The following is a 17300-nucleotide window of genomic DNA, read 5'->3' on the forward strand; positions in this document are numbered from 1 at the left end:
AAACAGTTGAGAAGAGGGACGGGGGAGAAGGGCAAAAAACAAAAAACAGAATAAGCAAAAAAAAAAAGAAAAGAAAAAAAATACATGTATCGATCACCTGGATCACCTGTTGAGAAAGAAAAAAGAAAACAAGCAGAAGAAAACGAGAGTAATACAATAAACAACATCACAATGATATATGGGAATATGACAGTAAATACTAAATATTAAACATTATTGTGCAGCACGTAAGATTGACAGCACAGTGTGCATTGAGGTAGGAGCCAAAAAGGGTGTAGTTTGTGTGTGTGATCACCCGTGTGTACACCTGTGAGCATGGACGCGCTTGTTTTCTTAAAAGGTTCCCTCATGTAATGATCTGCTAGAGGGTGTGGGGGGCCACTGCCCCGTCCTCCAGGGCATGAAGCAGGTATGGAGGAGATCAAAACTCCAGACATCCAGAGGGGCAGCCGTGCCACTGTCCCAGAAAGAGCTGAGGAGAGTCCCAGATGAGGGGTCACCCAGCAGCCACGGAGCAGAAGCCAGGGGGGGTTGCAGCGACGTGCCCGTGAGCTCCGCCGGCAGCCAGCTGTGCCTGAGTGACCGAGCCCCAGGCCGAGAGGCCGGGGGCACCCCACCTCCGAAGTGGCCCAAGCGAGCCCCAGGCTCCAGGCCCCGATAAGCAGCCGCCAAGGAGTGAGCCGGTGTGCACCCGGACGCCCACCCCCGGACACAAAGAACCACCAACGCACCGATGTCTGAGGGAGTCCGCCCCCGGCAGGGGAAGTGGTGGGGGGAGATAGGCCTCCAAACCTTGGAGGGCCTGAGCTGTCCTCAGAGAGGTGGCGTCTGATACCCAACCTGACATATGGACACAGACATACAGGCACACACAGATACAAACATCCATTCCCACCCTCATGCTCTCATATGCACTTACTTCACACTTAACCAACGTGGAGACAGACATAAAGAGAGGCTGTACACACAATCACACTCCCCAAGCGTACTCTACAAACCGGGTCTAGGTACCCTTGCCCCTGGAGGGGGGAACTGCACCCAGACCCAGGTTGTGTTACCCTTTTTCCCTGCGGTGGGGAGAAGCAGACCGCCCCGACTCCGCAGCAGCAGGGAGGCCCCACATTCCGGACCCCAGTCGGACGGCCAACTCCTCCTCCTAGCCCCCCTGCTCCAGCAGACCGCAGAGAACGAGGGTGAGAGAAGACTCCTAACCTCCCTCCACCCGCTCATTGTAGTGTTGATGTATGTGTGTTCTAAGGTGCATTTAAAACCCAGGAGGGCATGGAGCTACCTGCCAGAGAGCAGCAGGTAAGCGCATAGTCCCTCCTGCTAGCCCTCAATGTCTACGTGTATTTAAAATTGAGAGGTGGGCAACGACGCCAGGGGTGAGGTGTACACCCTGATGGTAATTGAGATTCCGTGTAGCGTGCCCACCCCCAAGATCCTATATGTATGTGTAATGAGAGTGTGAGTAATGTGAATGTCTAAGTTGCGGGATAAAATTGAGGCAGAGGCAGCCAGAAGGGGACAGAGGGGGGGGTTACCTCCTCTGCACCCTGGTGACACACCCCTACTCCAAGGCCCTGCATGTGTGGGTGGTTGTGGTGGAGCGGGAAGAGGGAGGCAGCTGGAGATGGGGAGGGAAGGAAGGGAGGGGCAAGTGACCCCTCCCTGGGGCCAGCTCCCCCGCTGACCCCAGTAGGCACCCCCATACTCCGCGACCCGCCAGGGAAGGGGGGCCCAGGCCCATCCGAACCGGGGCCCAGTGCAGCGGCGCCGCCCGGCCCCACAGAGCCCGGGGCAGTCCACCCAACCCCACCACAGAGAAAACTGCACCCACCCCATCATCCACTCATCTTCCAGACTACATAAGACAATAGACGCCCAGGCTGAGATCTTCCTCCACCTCTCCTGTATCTCCCCCTCTTGCAGAGAGAGTTCCTGAGAGAGGAAAGCTCCTGCAAGATGCGACAACCCCCCCCCCACCAGTTGAAGAGCCCCCCAGGTGGCTCGGCGCACCGGCGGCACCCCGCGCCAGTGGTGGGCCCCCATATACCCACCGGCCCACAACCCCGGCAACACACCAACCAGGACCCAGGCCCCCGAGGCCCGGCCAGGGCCCCAGGCCAGAGCCGGAGCGCCCCCAGAACCTCACGCCCGTCCCGGACCCACCCAGGGGCAGCCAGGCTACCAGGTCAGTAACCCCCGTCCGTCAGCACAGACCCTCCCCTAGCCCCGCTGCACGTAGCTACGAGGAAACCGTCACCTAAGAGCCAACAGAGCCCCTAATTGGCCATGACCGCTACCCCGGGTTGAGCCCCCCAAGGAAGATGCTCCCGAGGAACCCCCCGACGCCCTAAGCCTGACCCTACCCCCACACCAATCACAACAGTGAAGGTGAGACCAAAATATGACCCCCCACCCCCACTAGGTGATGGAGCTGATCAGAGGAGCCCAGAGCGATTGATCTGATGTGGTGGCAGAGGCTGTATCAAGACTAATGTAATCTAATAGATAATTTCTATATTGGTTAGAATTAAGATTGTTTTTATTTTTCCAGTTCATGAGGACTGTTTTCTTGGCTATGCATAGGGCAGTGAAAACCATATGGGCTATATTCTTTTCTGAAGTGACATTATCTAAGCTGCCCAACAAACACACTAAGGGGGAAGTTGGAATGTTACATTTCAGACACTTTGATAAGTCTTCACATATCTCGCGCCAAAACTTCTGAACTGGTGGACAGAACCAAAGAGCATGGATATAATTGTCCGGTGAATTGGTTTGGCAGTGTGAGCAGTTGTTGGTAGATGCAAAGCCCATCTTGAACATCCGATGACCTGTATAGTGCACTCTATGTAGTATTTTGTATTGAATTAATTGAAGACTGGGATTTTTGATTAGATGAAAGGTTTTTAAGCAAATCTGAGACCAGAAGTTTTGGTCTAAGTTTACTGATAAATCTGCTTCCCATTTTGCAATAGGAAGTGATATTGATTCATCTATTTTAGAAAGCATTCTGTATATTTTGGATAGTAATTTGGGGGTTTTAAGAGTAAAAAATTGAACCACACTTGGTGGTGTTTGTAGTTCAACTTGACCTGGTTTAAATTTCTTTTTTATTATGGATTTAATTTGTTGATATTCTAAAAATCTTTTCTTGTTGATCCCATATTGTGTAACTAGTCTGTCAAATGAAATAAATTCTGTTCCTTCTAGTATATGTTCTACATATTTGATTCCTTTACCATTCCAATCTGAAAAGTTTATCATATTATTGTTTTGTAATATGTCAGGGTTGTTCCAGATAGGTGTACGTTTGCATGGGATTAATGAAGACTCTGTCAACTTCAGAAACTCCCACCATGCTGTCAGAGAAGAGCTGATGTTGATGCTTTTGAAGCATTCATGTCGTTGGATGTTTGAGCTGATAAATGGTAGATCTGAAATCTCTAGATTATTGCAAAGTGCTTGTTCTACATCTAGCCAAGGTTCATCTAAAAGGGTATGTTTTAGCCATCCTGAGATAAACTGAAGCCTGTTGGCTAAGAAGTAGTGCTGAAAGTTAGGTAGTTCTAATCCTCCTTTATCCTTGGTCTTTTGTAGTGTTTTTAAGCTTAAACGTGGGGGCTTATTTTTCCAAAGGAATTTGGACATATATGAATCTAGAGATCTGAACCAATCTTGCGGCGGTTTAGTTGGGATCATTGAGAATAAATAATTTATTTTTGGTAATACCATCATTTTTATAGCAGCAACCCTTCCCATGAGTGATATGGGTAGACATTTCCATCTAGCCAGATCACCTTCTACTTTCTTTAAAAGTGGGGTATGGTTTAATTTAGTTAGATCTGCAAGCTTGGGAGAAATATTAATACCTAAATATTTTATATTTCCCGATTGCAGTGGAGTAGAAGAGGAATTATGGAAGCAGCAATTAATAGGAAGGACTGTAGATTTTGACCAGTTAATTGAGTAATCTGATATTCTTGCAAAAGAGTTTATCAATTCAATCACCCCAGAGATATTGGTTTGTGAATTTTGGAGAAAAAGTAACACATCATCAGCATAAAGGCTGATTTTATGTTCCACGTTCTTGCATTTTATGCCCTTAATTGCTGAATTCTGTCTAATTGCTGCTGCTAGTGGTTCGATAAAAATTGCAAACAGTGAAGGGGAGAGTGGGCATCCCTGCCTGGTGCCCCTCAGGAGACATAAGCTGGAGGATGTCTGGTCATTTGTTCTGACACAAGCTGTTGGGGAATTATATAATATTTTTAACCAGTTGATGAAAGAAGATCCAAAACCAAATTTGTGTAAAGTTGCAAATAGAAATTTCCAGTTAACTCTGTCAAACGCTTTTTCTGCATCTAAGGAAAATATTGTAGTTTCAAGGTTTTTACTGTATGAGTAGTCTATCAAATTAAGTAATCTACGTGTATTTGTTGATGAGTGCCTACCTTTTATGAAACCAGTTTGGTCAGGATGAATTAAGAGGGGGGTTATTTTCTCTAGTCTCTTCGAGAGAGCTTTGCAGATTATTTTGAGGTCTACATTAATAAGGGATATTGGACGATAGCTTGAGGGATATACAGGGTCTTTGCCTGGTTTTAGCAGGAGATTAATGTTTGCAGAATTCATATTTGATGGAAGTCTGCCCTTTTCTTTGATTTCTAACAACGTTCTGTAAAAAACTGGTGCTAGAATCGTCCAGAATTCTTTGTAGAATTCTGCAGGAAAGCCGTCTGGACCTGGAGCCTTATTATTGGACATACTTATCAGGGCTTCCTGGAGTTCACCTGATGTCAGTGGCGAATCCAGTGCCATTGCTTGAGCTTCTAATAATTTTGGGAGAGTTATGTTGTCTAAAAATTGATCAATTTCCTTTTTAGATGGGTTTATTTGTGGTGAATACAACGTTTTATAGAAATCCCTGAAAATGTTGTTTATTTGTTTCGGTTCATATATTGTGTTCCCAGATGAATCTTGAACAGCACATATAGTTGTTTTTTCTTTATTTATTTTTAGCTGGTTTGCTAGAAATTGACCGGATTTATTACTATGTTCATAATTTTGTAAGCGTAGTCTTTGTACTAAGAATTTTGTTTTTCTATCAATTATCTCATTTAATTCTAGTTTTGTTTTGCGTATTTTGTTCAATGTTTCCTGATCTTGGTGGGACGCGTAGGCTTCTTCTCGTGATTTGATGTTTTTTTCCAATTCCTGAATATTTTTGTTTTCTTTTTTCTTTTTATGTGATGAGAAAGAAATTATTTTACCTCTCATCACAGCTTTCCCTGCTTCCCATAAAACAGAAGCTGATGTTCCGGGAGTGTCATTAAAGTCTAAATATGAAGTCCACTCTTTTTTAAAATATTTAATAAAGTCTTCATCTTTAAGCAGTGATGTATTAAATCTCCAGTTTTTACTTGGCATAGTATTATTCTTGTGCATTAGTGTTAAAGATACAGGAGCATGATCGCTGACAGCTATAGGGTGAATCTCAGTGTCTGAAATGTCACTCAGCAGTGAGCTGCTGACCAAAAAATAATCTAGACGAGAGTAGGAGTGATGAACATGTGAAAAAAAAGTATATTCCTTACTGGTGGGGTGAAGGGAGCGCCATGCATCGCAAAGACCAAAGTCGCTCATATACTGTTTGATTATATTTGTGGACTGCCAATTACGCTGAGTTCCTGCTGTATTGAGCCTATCCCTTTCTTCATTCAGTCCAAGGTTGAGGTCGCCTCCAAGCACAAGTGTGCCATCTAAGTGTTCAGAGAGTGCACTGAAAAAACCGTGAAAGAATGAGGGATCATCAACATTTGGACCATATACACTTACAATACATAGCTTTTTATCAAGTATAGATAGTTTAATGATTAAGAATCTGCCCTCTGGATCTATAACTGTATCGAGTACTGTGAAATTAATTTTTTTATGGATTAAAATTGCTACTCCCCTTTGTCTTGAATTATAACAAGCTGAGAACACATTAGGAAACTCAGGTGTTTTAAGTTCATTCGAACCTCTAAGAGGTCTGTGGGTCTCTTGTAAAAGGACAACATCTGCCTGTAGTTTTTTGAGTTGGTTAAATATTTTTAACCTCTTTTCTCTGGAGCCAGCTCCATTTACATTCCATGTAACGAATCTTAGTGCACCCATAGATGTCTGTACATAACTAGGGGTGTACTCTGTGTGTGTCGCTTAGACAGGTGGAGAGAATACATCACTTGTTCATAAATAAGGAGAGGGAGAGAGAGAAAAAATGTGTGGCGAGATGCTCCCTGAGTCTGACTATGTGTTTGCATATTTACTAATATGAGTATGCTTGGCTTAAGTGTGTGTATCCTGTAGGTCTGTGTGCGCTGTCTGACTGATGTAAATGTGCTGCCGTTGAGCGCATGACTGTGCGTGATCGTGCAGTGAGTAAGTGTCGAAATAAATGATGTTGTTTGTGGATGAGTGTGGAAGTAGGTGATCGAAGCAGTGAAAGAAATAAAGAAAGAAACCAAGGACGAGGGTGAGCAGCATAAAAACAAGAGGGGGAAAAGAGAGAAGAAAAAAAAAACAAAACAAAAAAAAAACGAGAAGAGTGAAAAGAAAACGTAAACATTCCAATTAAATCACTGACGGAGAGTGACGGTGTTAATACTGCTATGAAATCACACTTAAGATGCGATTTGATACCGGTAAGTTAAACAGATGTTAATGCAAGTTAGTGTGAGTGGATAGGGAAAGGGTGTAGCGGATTCTTATCTGGTCTGAAGTTAATACAGCCACGGAGTGATGTTGGGGTCGCGGTGGAGCTGTCCGTCCACGTACAGCCGGTCCACAGCGATGACAGCGCGGGAGCCTTTCTGGATGAAGCCGCGTCGAATTGGGAAGAGGACCCTGCGTCGTTCCAGGATCTCTTTGGGGAACTGATCGTTCACGCTGAAGTCCGTTCCTTTTAATTTCCTGCCGCGGCTTTTCACATGTTGCTTTTGTTTGAAGTGGCCGAATTTGGCCACGATAGGACGTGGTCTCCCGGCCGTAGCCCGAATGGGGCCCAGGCGATGCACCCTATCGAAAACGATGTTCTTCACCGTGTCCTCCGGCAGCTTCAGGTGGGTTTGGATGAAGCTTTTTACCGTGGTCTCCGCGTCCTCTCCAGCGGCTTCTGGAATACCAGAAAATACTAGATTATCACGCATGCTACGAGCTTGTAGATCAATAACCGTTTCTTTTATTTTTTTATTTTCTCTATTGAGCTGAGTAACATTTTCTATGAGAGATTTCACCGACTCCCTTAGCGTGGCATTTTCAGCAGCGAGCGTTTCCACTTGCTGCTGGCTGAACTCCAGGGATTCTCGCAAGCATTTAAATTCCCGGTGAAGAATCTCCACCAGGGACAGCCTTGCGTCGAAACTGGACAATCGCTTGTCGATTGACTCCAGTATGTCGGCAATATCTTTGCCAGCTGGCGATGTTGTGCCGGGGGAATCTGCCGGGCGTTGTCTTTTCGACGACGGCGTCTCAGATTTGGCCGGGGAAGCTGCACTCTGGGCCTTCTTCATCACGAGATCCTGAAAGCACTGATCAATATAATCTTGGAGAGCCTCTAAACTCTCCCTGTTGTTCTCCAGGGTGTTGGAGATTATTTAGACAAATATTGTTAGTTATGAGACAATTGATAAGTGTATTTGGTAATACTGAAGCTTAAAGAAATTTGTTCAAATCTAAACTACCATTTGCTTTAATTTTCCGCCAAAATCTCCGGCGTCTGACGTCAGTTACAACATGAATCGCTTACCCTACCGTCACTTAGCTACTGATATTGATATAAAGCAAGAAAATATGGTATTAGCATTAGCTTTTAATGCTTTTTCATCTAAAATTAGAATTAGCCACTAATGGCGTCCTATTTAGCATTAACTCTTCACATCGCAGAGGAAAAGTTAAAATTGAATAAAAAAACGTTTTCAAATTAGCTACTCGTATTGTTAAAAAGTAAGAAAAAAGATTTAGGAGTGTAGCTCAATAGCTCTTTCTCATTTGAGAAACAAATAAATTCTGTTATTAAAACCAGCTGTAAGGTTTATATTGTTGATTGTCATTTATGTTTAGAAATATTTACTCATATATGCTTAGAGTTGTATAATCGATTGCATGATGATAGAGGTTTGATCCTTAGTAGTCTGTAAAGACTTTGTGTGCCTTCCAGAGTGCTCTGGCATGCACACACCACTTGGGGCCATGAGAGAGGTCGTACCCTCTCTTACTGATTTATGGTGTAGGACAGGGGTCTCAAACTCAATTTAGCTGGGGGCCGCTGCAGGCAGAGTCTGGGTGAGGCTGGGCCGCATTAGGTTTTCCACAAGAAAGGCATGGTTAAAAAATTCCAATCTTCTCAAATCTCTTTATTTTTATTTTTTAACACAAAATATGAAAAATAAATAAACAAATGAAGAATTAATAAGAAAATAAATCAATCTGTAATACATAAATAAAATAATAATAAGTTATTTTTAGTCAGTGAACTTGTGTTTTTTTCAGTCTTCTATATCTGCTGTATTTAGATTGAAATGTCTGTATTAACAGTTCTATAACCTTCTTCTGAACATGAATTGAACACTGTAGAAAATGAACTGTTCTTCTGAACATGGCTTCTCTTGCCTACTCCTTGCTGCTAGAGACCTGGCAGCGTTTCCTCTCGCATAGCCGAGCCAGATTTGGCCTGAGGGAGGAAGCAGTTGCGACCCTCAGTATGTCTTGAAGATGATCATCTGTAAGTCTGGACCTGTACTTGGACTTATTGAAGTTCAAAGTGGAGAAGAGCTTTTCGCACAAGTATGTGCTACCACAAAGGCACATGGTCCGCTTGAACATTGGGGAAAGCCGAGGGAAACTAGGGCTCAATTCTCTCAAAAATTGTCCAAGCTTGTCTGCTTTTCCACTCACCTCCCTGAACTTTGCTTTGAGTTCAGAGTTGCACTGCAGCTCAATGAGCTCCATTTGAAGCACAGAAGGGGCATCTTGCACATCAAAGGAGAAGGGGTCCGCAAAAATTTGAAAGGTGGCTCTGTGTGTCTTGAAGTCAGCAAATCTGTGATCAAATTCCTCCTGTAGCCTCAAAATGACATCAACATACTTGTCAGCACTGAATGGTGTGCCTGCATCCACGAGTGCCTTGCATGCTGGGAAATGGCAAAGGTTTGTCTGAGAGAGCTGAGCTTTCCAGAGCGCAAGTTTTGTGGAGAATGCTCTCACGTTGTCATAGGCAGCACTGACAAGTTGCCCCTGGCCTTGTAACGTCTTGTTCAGTACATTAAGCTCATGTGTTATATCAACAAGAAAAGCTAAGTCCATGAGCCATTTGGGATCAGTTAGCACAGGAACACTAACTCCATCCTTCTCCATGAAGGCTTCACTTCTGCTCTCAACTCAACTGGCAGAAAGGCTGATGTTGCTAAACTGACCTTTCTTTCCCGGACAGACTATATTTGAATACTGCAATATGCACTTTTAGACAAATTCACCTTCTGTGAATGGCTTCCCTGCTTTAGCAATCATCTCACTAACCACGTGGCTTCGACTGCTGCATTATTCTCTTTGGTTGCTTTCTTGAAGAATTCTTGCTGCCTCAGTAGATCTGTTTTAAGACTGGAAACCCGGTTCGCTCTCTCGTCTCCCTGGTATTTTGCATCGACCTCAGCAACCTTCCTACGCATCACTTTGAGAGTTAATATGAGATCTCTCTCTGTGAAAAAATAACTAAAACTCCCACTGACGTGTGTATAAATCTATATACGTATAATGTCCCGCTGGGCAGCAACTTAAAAAAAACAACTTTTTTTGAAGTGTTGTAAACGCAGCGCGCTGGCGCGAATGTCTGTGTTTGCCCAATAGAAAGGAGGAAGCCAGCCAGGCACAGTAAAGAAAGAAACACTCCAGGGCAACGCTGCTGTAACTTTTACTCATTGAGAAATGTTTCCCTGCTTGCATCAAGCCCGGCTGGTGTCCGCTGAGATCCATATCCCACCCTGATTGGTGGGTTAATTCAGCTCCGCACACAACACTGTAAAGTGTCATACATTATCAAACTAACATTAAATTTTCATATTAAGGTGGGGGCCAAAAACTATCGTCCTGCGGGCCGCAATTGACCCACGGGCCGCGAGTTTGAGACCCCTGGTGTAGGAGGACACCTACTCTGTGTCTGGTTAAGTATAAGAGCCCTTTGTTAGGGGGACCACTGGACTCTTAGCAGCAGCTTTGGGGTCACAGGGTCACATCTGGAACACACACACACACACACACACACACACACACACACACACACACACACACACACACACACACACACCTACACTATGCACAGACTGGTACTCTTTGTTCATACCTGTGTAAGACGTCATATGTTAATGAACTTATGCATATTCATGTAACCTCAATAAAGAGCAGTGTTACGAGGGAGTAGACGAGAGCGACTGAGGTCAAGTGAAGGAACGGCGCTGTCACAGTTCTCTCCCTCATGAATTGTCTGGTTCCAGCGGTGGGTCTGTGCTAGACGACCCATCACCAGCTTTTTCCAGCTTTTTCCACTGGTTACCAGTACGTGGTAGAATCCACTTCCAGATCTGGTTGTTTGTCTTTAAATCTCTGAATGGATTGGCTCCATCTTATCTCTCTTTAACAAAATAATCCAAGTCGAGCCCTCAGGTCTGCAGATAAGTAGCTTCTGACCAGAACTAGACGTAAAAACAGAGGTGAGCTTTATCGATCGCTGCAGCCAAACTCTGGAACAGTCGCCCTTCACATCAGGTCGTCACCAACACTCGACATTTTTAAAACCCGGTTGGAAACACATTTGTACTCTGTAGCTTTCAATTCTGACGAGTCTTTATAGTAATTACTGTGTATGTTTCCTATTTTCTCTCTACTCTGTGCAGCACTTTGGCTCAAGCTGTTTTTAAATGTGCTGATAAATAAATGTAGATTTCTTTGAATAAAACAGTGGAGCCGAGCTTTGAGCTCAGTGTGTAACAGTGTGTGTATGAGAGCCATGTAATGTCCATGCGTGCATGCTGACTGTGCTGCTCTGACCCCCCTCCTCCTTTCAGGGTGGAGCCTGCTGGAGTCCGATGGTTGAGACCAGGTCTGAGGAAGTGTAAGTGTGTTTTTAATGGGATTCATGAAAACAAAGCAGCACACATTCAACCATCTTCATCATGTCAGGAGTCATCATCAAAGTGTCAATCAATGAACAGATGATGGATCAATAACTGCAGCTGGATTGTGTTTGTTCTCTCCATCAGATTCCTGTCAACTCACAATCGACACAAACACAGTGAACAGAAACCTCCAACTGTCTGACAACAACAGGAAGGTGACATTTGTGGAGGAGGTTCTGTTATATCCTGATCATCCAGACATATTTGATGATTATCATCAGCTGCTGTGCAGAAATGGTCTGACTGGTCGCTGTTACTGGGAGGTCGAGTGGAGAGGAAAAGTTTTTATATCAGTGAGTTACAGAAGCATCAGAAGGAAAGGAGACAGAGACTGTGTGTTTGGAAACAATGATCAGTCCTGGAGTCTGTACTGCTCTGATGATGGTCCTCGTTATGTCAGGCACAATAAGAGACGAACATCCATCTCCTCCTCCTCCTCCTCCTCCTCCTCTGTCTCTAACAGAGCAGCAGTGTATGTGGACTGTCCTGCTGGCACTCTGTCCTTCTACAGAGTCTCCTCTGACACTCTGATCCACCTCCACACCTTCAACACCACATTCACTCAAACTCTTTATCCTGGGTTTGGTGTATTTTATCATCATCTTGGTGCCTCAGTGTCCCTGTGCTGAGTGGGGTGTAAAGAGTGTCTCCTGTTAGAGAAACACTCTGACTGTTGAACAGATAGTTCAGTCTGTACATGTCTGTCTCTTTCACTCACAAACACGTTTTCAGATTCATGGATTCAATCAGTTGATGTTTGAAACTCTTCTAAATGATTCCTTGTAAACTTCTTCCTCTTCAGTCACAAACAAACAGGAAGTGATGTCACATGTGTTCCTGTCCACACAGCAGAATGAGTCTATTGCTGACAGTGATGTACAAACAGAGTGAGCATTTCTGAGGCCCAAAATAAACTGAGTAGTTCACTGAATGAACAATGGACTGTGAGCTCAGTTCCTTCATCATTAGTATGGATTATATATGTATATGTATTATATTAGTATCATATATATCAGGTGCTGCTGCTGCTGGTTTCAGTCATTGTGCAAATGTGCTGTTTGTAAGGTTGTAAAGCTGCAGTCAGCTGAGACTGAAGAAGTCACCTGATCAGTGAGCAAACGTTTGTGAAAACGTCCAGATGAACAGAATCAACCTTTTGGGATCAGCCAGCAATGCAGCATCATTGTTGTTCAGGTTCAGAGGTTTGCAGGAATGAACTGATGACCAGAAACAGCTGCAAAGTCCAATAAAATACCAGCTGGAGTTCAGCTGCATTTGAAGAAGTCAAAGAAAAGTAAGGATGGCAAAGGGCGATGTTTTCTTCCAAAGAACTGAAAACATGGTCGACGCCTCATTAGAAGAATAATCTGGACATTTGTGAGGAACTCTAACCAAGAAAGCAACACAAGAAAGCAACGTCAAACAGATCCAACAGACAGTTTCCATGACTGGAAGTGTTGAGTGTAAAAATGCTACATTGCATTATTGCATCCTCTCACCACAGGAGGTGCTGTTGGCACCACTGATTGCTGATCAGCTGTTCTCTGATGATCTGATTGATACTGTGAATAACGGGACTCACTGAACTCTGTGACACAGTGAAGATTACAGAGTTTAACTTCAACATCTGACTGACGTCACACAGACAGAAGGATGAACCAGTGAGGCACAGAACACAGTTACTGGAGATACTGGATCAGCTCCATGTGAACCTCTGATGGAGAAGCTGCTGAGCCAGAGAAACATCAGGACATGACAGGCAGCTGCACTTATCTAACAACATGTAGCAGAGCTGATCTATGTTAGAGGATCTATCACAGCAGCTGAAGCCAAAGTCCAACACTGGATAGCAGCTGAGCCTGTGCTGAGTGTAGTGTTACAGGAAAAGGGCAGAAACACTGACACTGGTAGCTCACAGTGATGCTGACTGGGGCACAGAGCTGAATGATGCAGCATCAGGACACTGTTTCAGTCTGACTGACAGAGAAACCTGTAGCTGTATCTACATGTGAGGCAGAGGCTACACAAGCAGCTTTCTATGTTTCACAGTGACTGAGATCTTCAGTGGGGGTGGACATGCTCCTGTACAGACCTCTGAGGAGAACCAAGGTGCAGTCAAAGAGTCCAGTCTGTCCTCACAGATGTGAACATGTGGTTTCATCAGGTCTGCTGTCAGCTAGCAGGCTCACATCAGAATCACTGTTCCTGAAAAACACAGTCTGTGTGACATCATCAGTCAGCTGATCGTCCCAGATCTGAATGGTTTCTGTCTCTACTGAGGAAGTCAGAGAATATCACTGAGGTGTGGATCAGGTCTGAGTGACCTGTGGAGGGACAGCTTTAAACAGTCCACAGGTCTCACGTCCTGCTCAGTCTGGTAGCAGATACCTCGTATTGTTCCAGATGTGCTGACATCACCAGCAGCAGCAGCACAGCTGTGTGATACGATGAATCTCAGTTATTGATCCAACACACAGTAAATACAAAGATCAGGATTTCTGAGAGTAATCATTTTGAGTCTGAACACATGATCACTGAATGTTAGTCTCCACAATAATAAGCTAACACAAGCAAACACAGCTTTCAGCTCTTATTTTGAAACTGGCTTATTTAGAGAGCTGTGATGTGAGCGTGCCTGGCTCTGAGGCACTTGGGTCAGCCTCTGTTGTTTAGAAGTGTTACAGACTGTGAATGACACAGACCTGTCAGTTTTCATGTTTGTCTGTAACACAGCTCAGGGGCTCCATGCTGAACGCATCCATCCAGTGTTATTGATCCAGTACTAATACCAGCATTGGGATCAATACTACAATACACAATCACATGTGTCCACGTGATGCAGTTTGAAGAGCAATAAGATGTCTCTGTATGAGGAGGCGGGGTCACAGGAGGTTCACAGAAACTCTGCAGCAGCATCATCAGCTCACATGGAAACTTTGATGATTCACTTCTGTGGTGTTTTTACAGAAACACGTCACAAAATTAGCTCCACCTGTTTTGTGTGTGAGCTTTGAGTTTCTTGTCTTCATTCTGGATTCTTGTGTTGCTGTTTTTACACACAGCAGATATTTCCTGGTTGCTTCCTTGATGATGTGGGGATTAGGGAAACTATTTTACTGCTATTGTTAATAATCATCATCATTACCATTGCAGTACTAACATTAATAACATAATCTACAGCATTGATATTGCATTCAGATGTTTAAACATATTGGTACCCAATTAGCCTTTATTACAGGTGCAGTTATAACCACGTTAAACTGTTGAGTTAAATCAATGATCTTAAATGCTTTTGAATGCTTGTTATAATCTTAAATGTGTATGTGCTGATTCTGAAAGGCCTAACTCTGAGTACACTCTGTGCCAAAGTAGACAGGAAGTGCAGGCTTTTGCAGAGCATGCTTGTGAAAGGTACTTTGAGGAGCTGTTGGGAGGATGCTATTTGAATAACCAGGTTATTCATTGTTATCTTTTAGTCATTTATATCTTTTTATTAAGCTTTGAAGTAGGGGCACTCATTTGATTAAAACATTTATTCAACATATTACAGATATAGTTTCAGTTAGGTTATTATGCACATGAGAATTGGCCTCTCTTCTCATAAGACAAAGTTCGTGTGAGGTCGAGCCACACACACACACACACACACACACACACACAGTAGATAGACTCATTTATAGGTGAGAGGTTAGTCATGTTTGCTTGCAACTGCAAAATTGTCTCTGCAAAAAGAGGAACAGTTTCTTGCAGGGTGTGGGTCTGGTGTTCCAGACGAGAAGTGAAAGTCAGAAGGCTGACAGGAAGCATCTGCTGTGGAGACGGAGACAATGTTATTTTTAAACTGTGTTAAAAGTCTTTGTGGTTTTGAAAGCTATGTATGACCTGTATCTGATTGACGTTGAAGGGGCGTATTAAATTTAAGCCCTGATGGTATATAAAGCATCTGCTTATGCTCTGTAAGTCGGGGATCGGCGCTGTCTGCGTACGGCGGTGGTCCCCCCACGCGTGCATTAAATCATCGTTTGACTCCACCTGGCCGGATCAGTGTTGTTATTTTGAAAGTTGATTACCTCATCTAACCCTCCTCAATATTGAACCCAACAATGACCACATGAAGCTTTCTGAAGCTTGGATTGAAAACGCTTCATTACTCAAAGCTTTCCAACACAGGCCTCTGTGCTGCCATCTGGTGGACAAACATATGAAGTGCAGCGTGAAGCTACAAATGAAACTGCTTCAGCTACGTTTATATATAACATACTATAACCTATATAACTATATGTATAGTGTATTATGTAGGTTTTAGAGCTGGGGGTAGAATTGCTGATGGCCTGGTTGTTATTTCTGTTCCCCATGGTTCACCAGCTCTCACACAACATCAGCACCAATGATCCACGTCCTTATAAACCTCTGAATCAGGTCCTGAAGCTGTGACGTCCTGAGTGAAGACCTCACTGATCACATGACTCTGGTCACCTGGACTCAGTGTTTCTGAAGCAGTGTTCTGGGTTTTTAAAAATACGTGGCTGCTGCCTGATGTTGGGCCCACAGAGGAAGACGACTCACTCGCTCTTCTTCACTTCCTCCTTAAACATGTGGAAGGAGAGCAAAGTGCTGCCAGACTCTTATTTCTGACAGGAACAGAAGAAACCACAGCAAACTGTTCCAGTTCTTCATCTTCATCACAATCTATTTATTTCTGATGGTGTCTTCAGTCTGAGGGTTTGAAGTTTCCATGTCTGTGTGATGTGTGGTGTGAAGGCTGCTGGTTAAACTGGGACTCACTGTTTAAAGCACTGAGTGCTCATAGAGAGATGCTCCATGAGTCCCAGTACAGACTACAAACATGGTGGAAACTTAGCTTTGATATCCACACACTCTGCACGTCTGTGAGTAACTGTGATGAAGATGTGCAGAGATCTGTGTACAAACAGGAGAAAGACTGTAAAGACTCTGTGCTTCTAACAGCCTCTGTTAACATATGTGAGGCTGTTTGTTGTTGTTGCCATGGAGCTTTTCACTGTTTGGGTCAGCAGGTCATGTGATCAGGTTTGTTCTGTGAAAGCTGGACGATGGTTCAGTGTCAGGGTTTGTTTGCATTCATCAATAAATATCTAAATAAATCAAAGACTCCATGTTTGTTCTTTCATCATGTGACCTCTGCTCATCCATCTCTGTGTGTATCAGGATACATTTAGTTCATAAAACACGAGTCAGAGAAATCAAAGAAAAGACAGCGTGATGTCCTTTATGGACAGGTGGAAGGAACCAAGTCCTCAGCTGAAACACTCGTGTTTGTCCACAGACAGGAAACACAGCAGGAAACTTCCTCACAGAAGTGCAGCTCATGGATAAAACACTTCCTGTCAGTCAGAATGAGGCTGGAGCCAAACACAGAAAGGTGCTTTTGTCCAGATGAGCCCAGAGAAGAAACACGAGTGTTCACAGACATCAGAAGCTCAGAGAGGTGAAACATGAGGTTGGAGTCCTCGTCAGCATTCAGAAGAGCTGCTGTGAAACCCTGAGTACTCATGACAGACTCTGATGGCACAAACACATCATGATTCAAACAGAAAGACAAACATGGAGCTCCTGATCCTCCTGCATGAGAACAAGCTGACATGAGCGCTGTGTCTGAGAGTGTCTCCCTGTCACAGTGACAATAACACAGCTGCTGCTCACAGTCATTAAACTGACCTGAGGTCAGCTGCTAGGACGTCTCTGTGCTCCTTACATATGAACCATGTGACCTCACATCAGTGCTGTGGATGGCTGTAGTCATAGAAGAGTAGAGCTGTAGCAGGTGGTGTGAGGAGGAGGAGGAGGTGGTGTATTCTAGTTAACGCAGTACTGAAACACTCCAGCAGAGGGCGCTGTTAAGTCCTTATTGTAATACAGTTACTGTGTGCAGTTATACTTCATACATAATCTGCACTTATTTCCATCAGACATGCTGTCAGTAAATGATTGGTTTCTATTGATTCTACTTCCTGTTGACTAGTTTGATGACAGTGAAACAATCACAGCTGATTGTGTGATGATGTAAACTGTCACTGTTACATTCAGTGTGTGTGACATAATGTT

At 44.0% G+C, this 17300-nt stretch overlaps 2 protein-coding genes across 7 annotated transcripts in view; both read left to right on the top strand.

Annotated features, from left to right (window-relative positions):
• The window catches only part of LOC146490535 (protein NLRC3-like), a 59323-nt gene extending 42979 nt beyond the window's left edge, over nucleotides 1-16344 (top strand). For all 4 annotated transcript variants that reach the window (XM_085153054.1, XM_085153055.1, XM_085153057.1 and 1 more), the window contains 2 exons: nucleotides 11106-11152; nucleotides 11301-16344. In XM_085153054.1, coding sequence (XP_085009180.1) covers nucleotides 11106-11152; nucleotides 11301-11845 — 592 coding nt within the window. In that variant the 3' untranslated portion in view covers nucleotides 11846-16344. The remainder of the gene's footprint in view (nucleotides 1-11105; nucleotides 11153-11300) is intronic.
• LOC146490533 (protein NLRC3-like) overlaps nucleotides 1-17300 on the top strand; it is a 133633-nt gene that overhangs the window by 52359 nt on the left and 63974 nt on the right. The gene's annotated exons all lie outside the window — the stretch shown is intronic.

The sequence above is a fragment of the Neolamprologus multifasciatus genome, unplaced genomic scaffold (genome assembly GCF_963576455.1).
Source record: "Neolamprologus multifasciatus unplaced genomic scaffold, fNeoMul1.2 chr03_unloc_1, whole genome shotgun sequence".
Classification (NCBI taxonomy): domain Eukaryota; kingdom Metazoa; phylum Chordata; class Actinopteri; order Cichliformes; family Cichlidae; genus Neolamprologus; species Neolamprologus multifasciatus.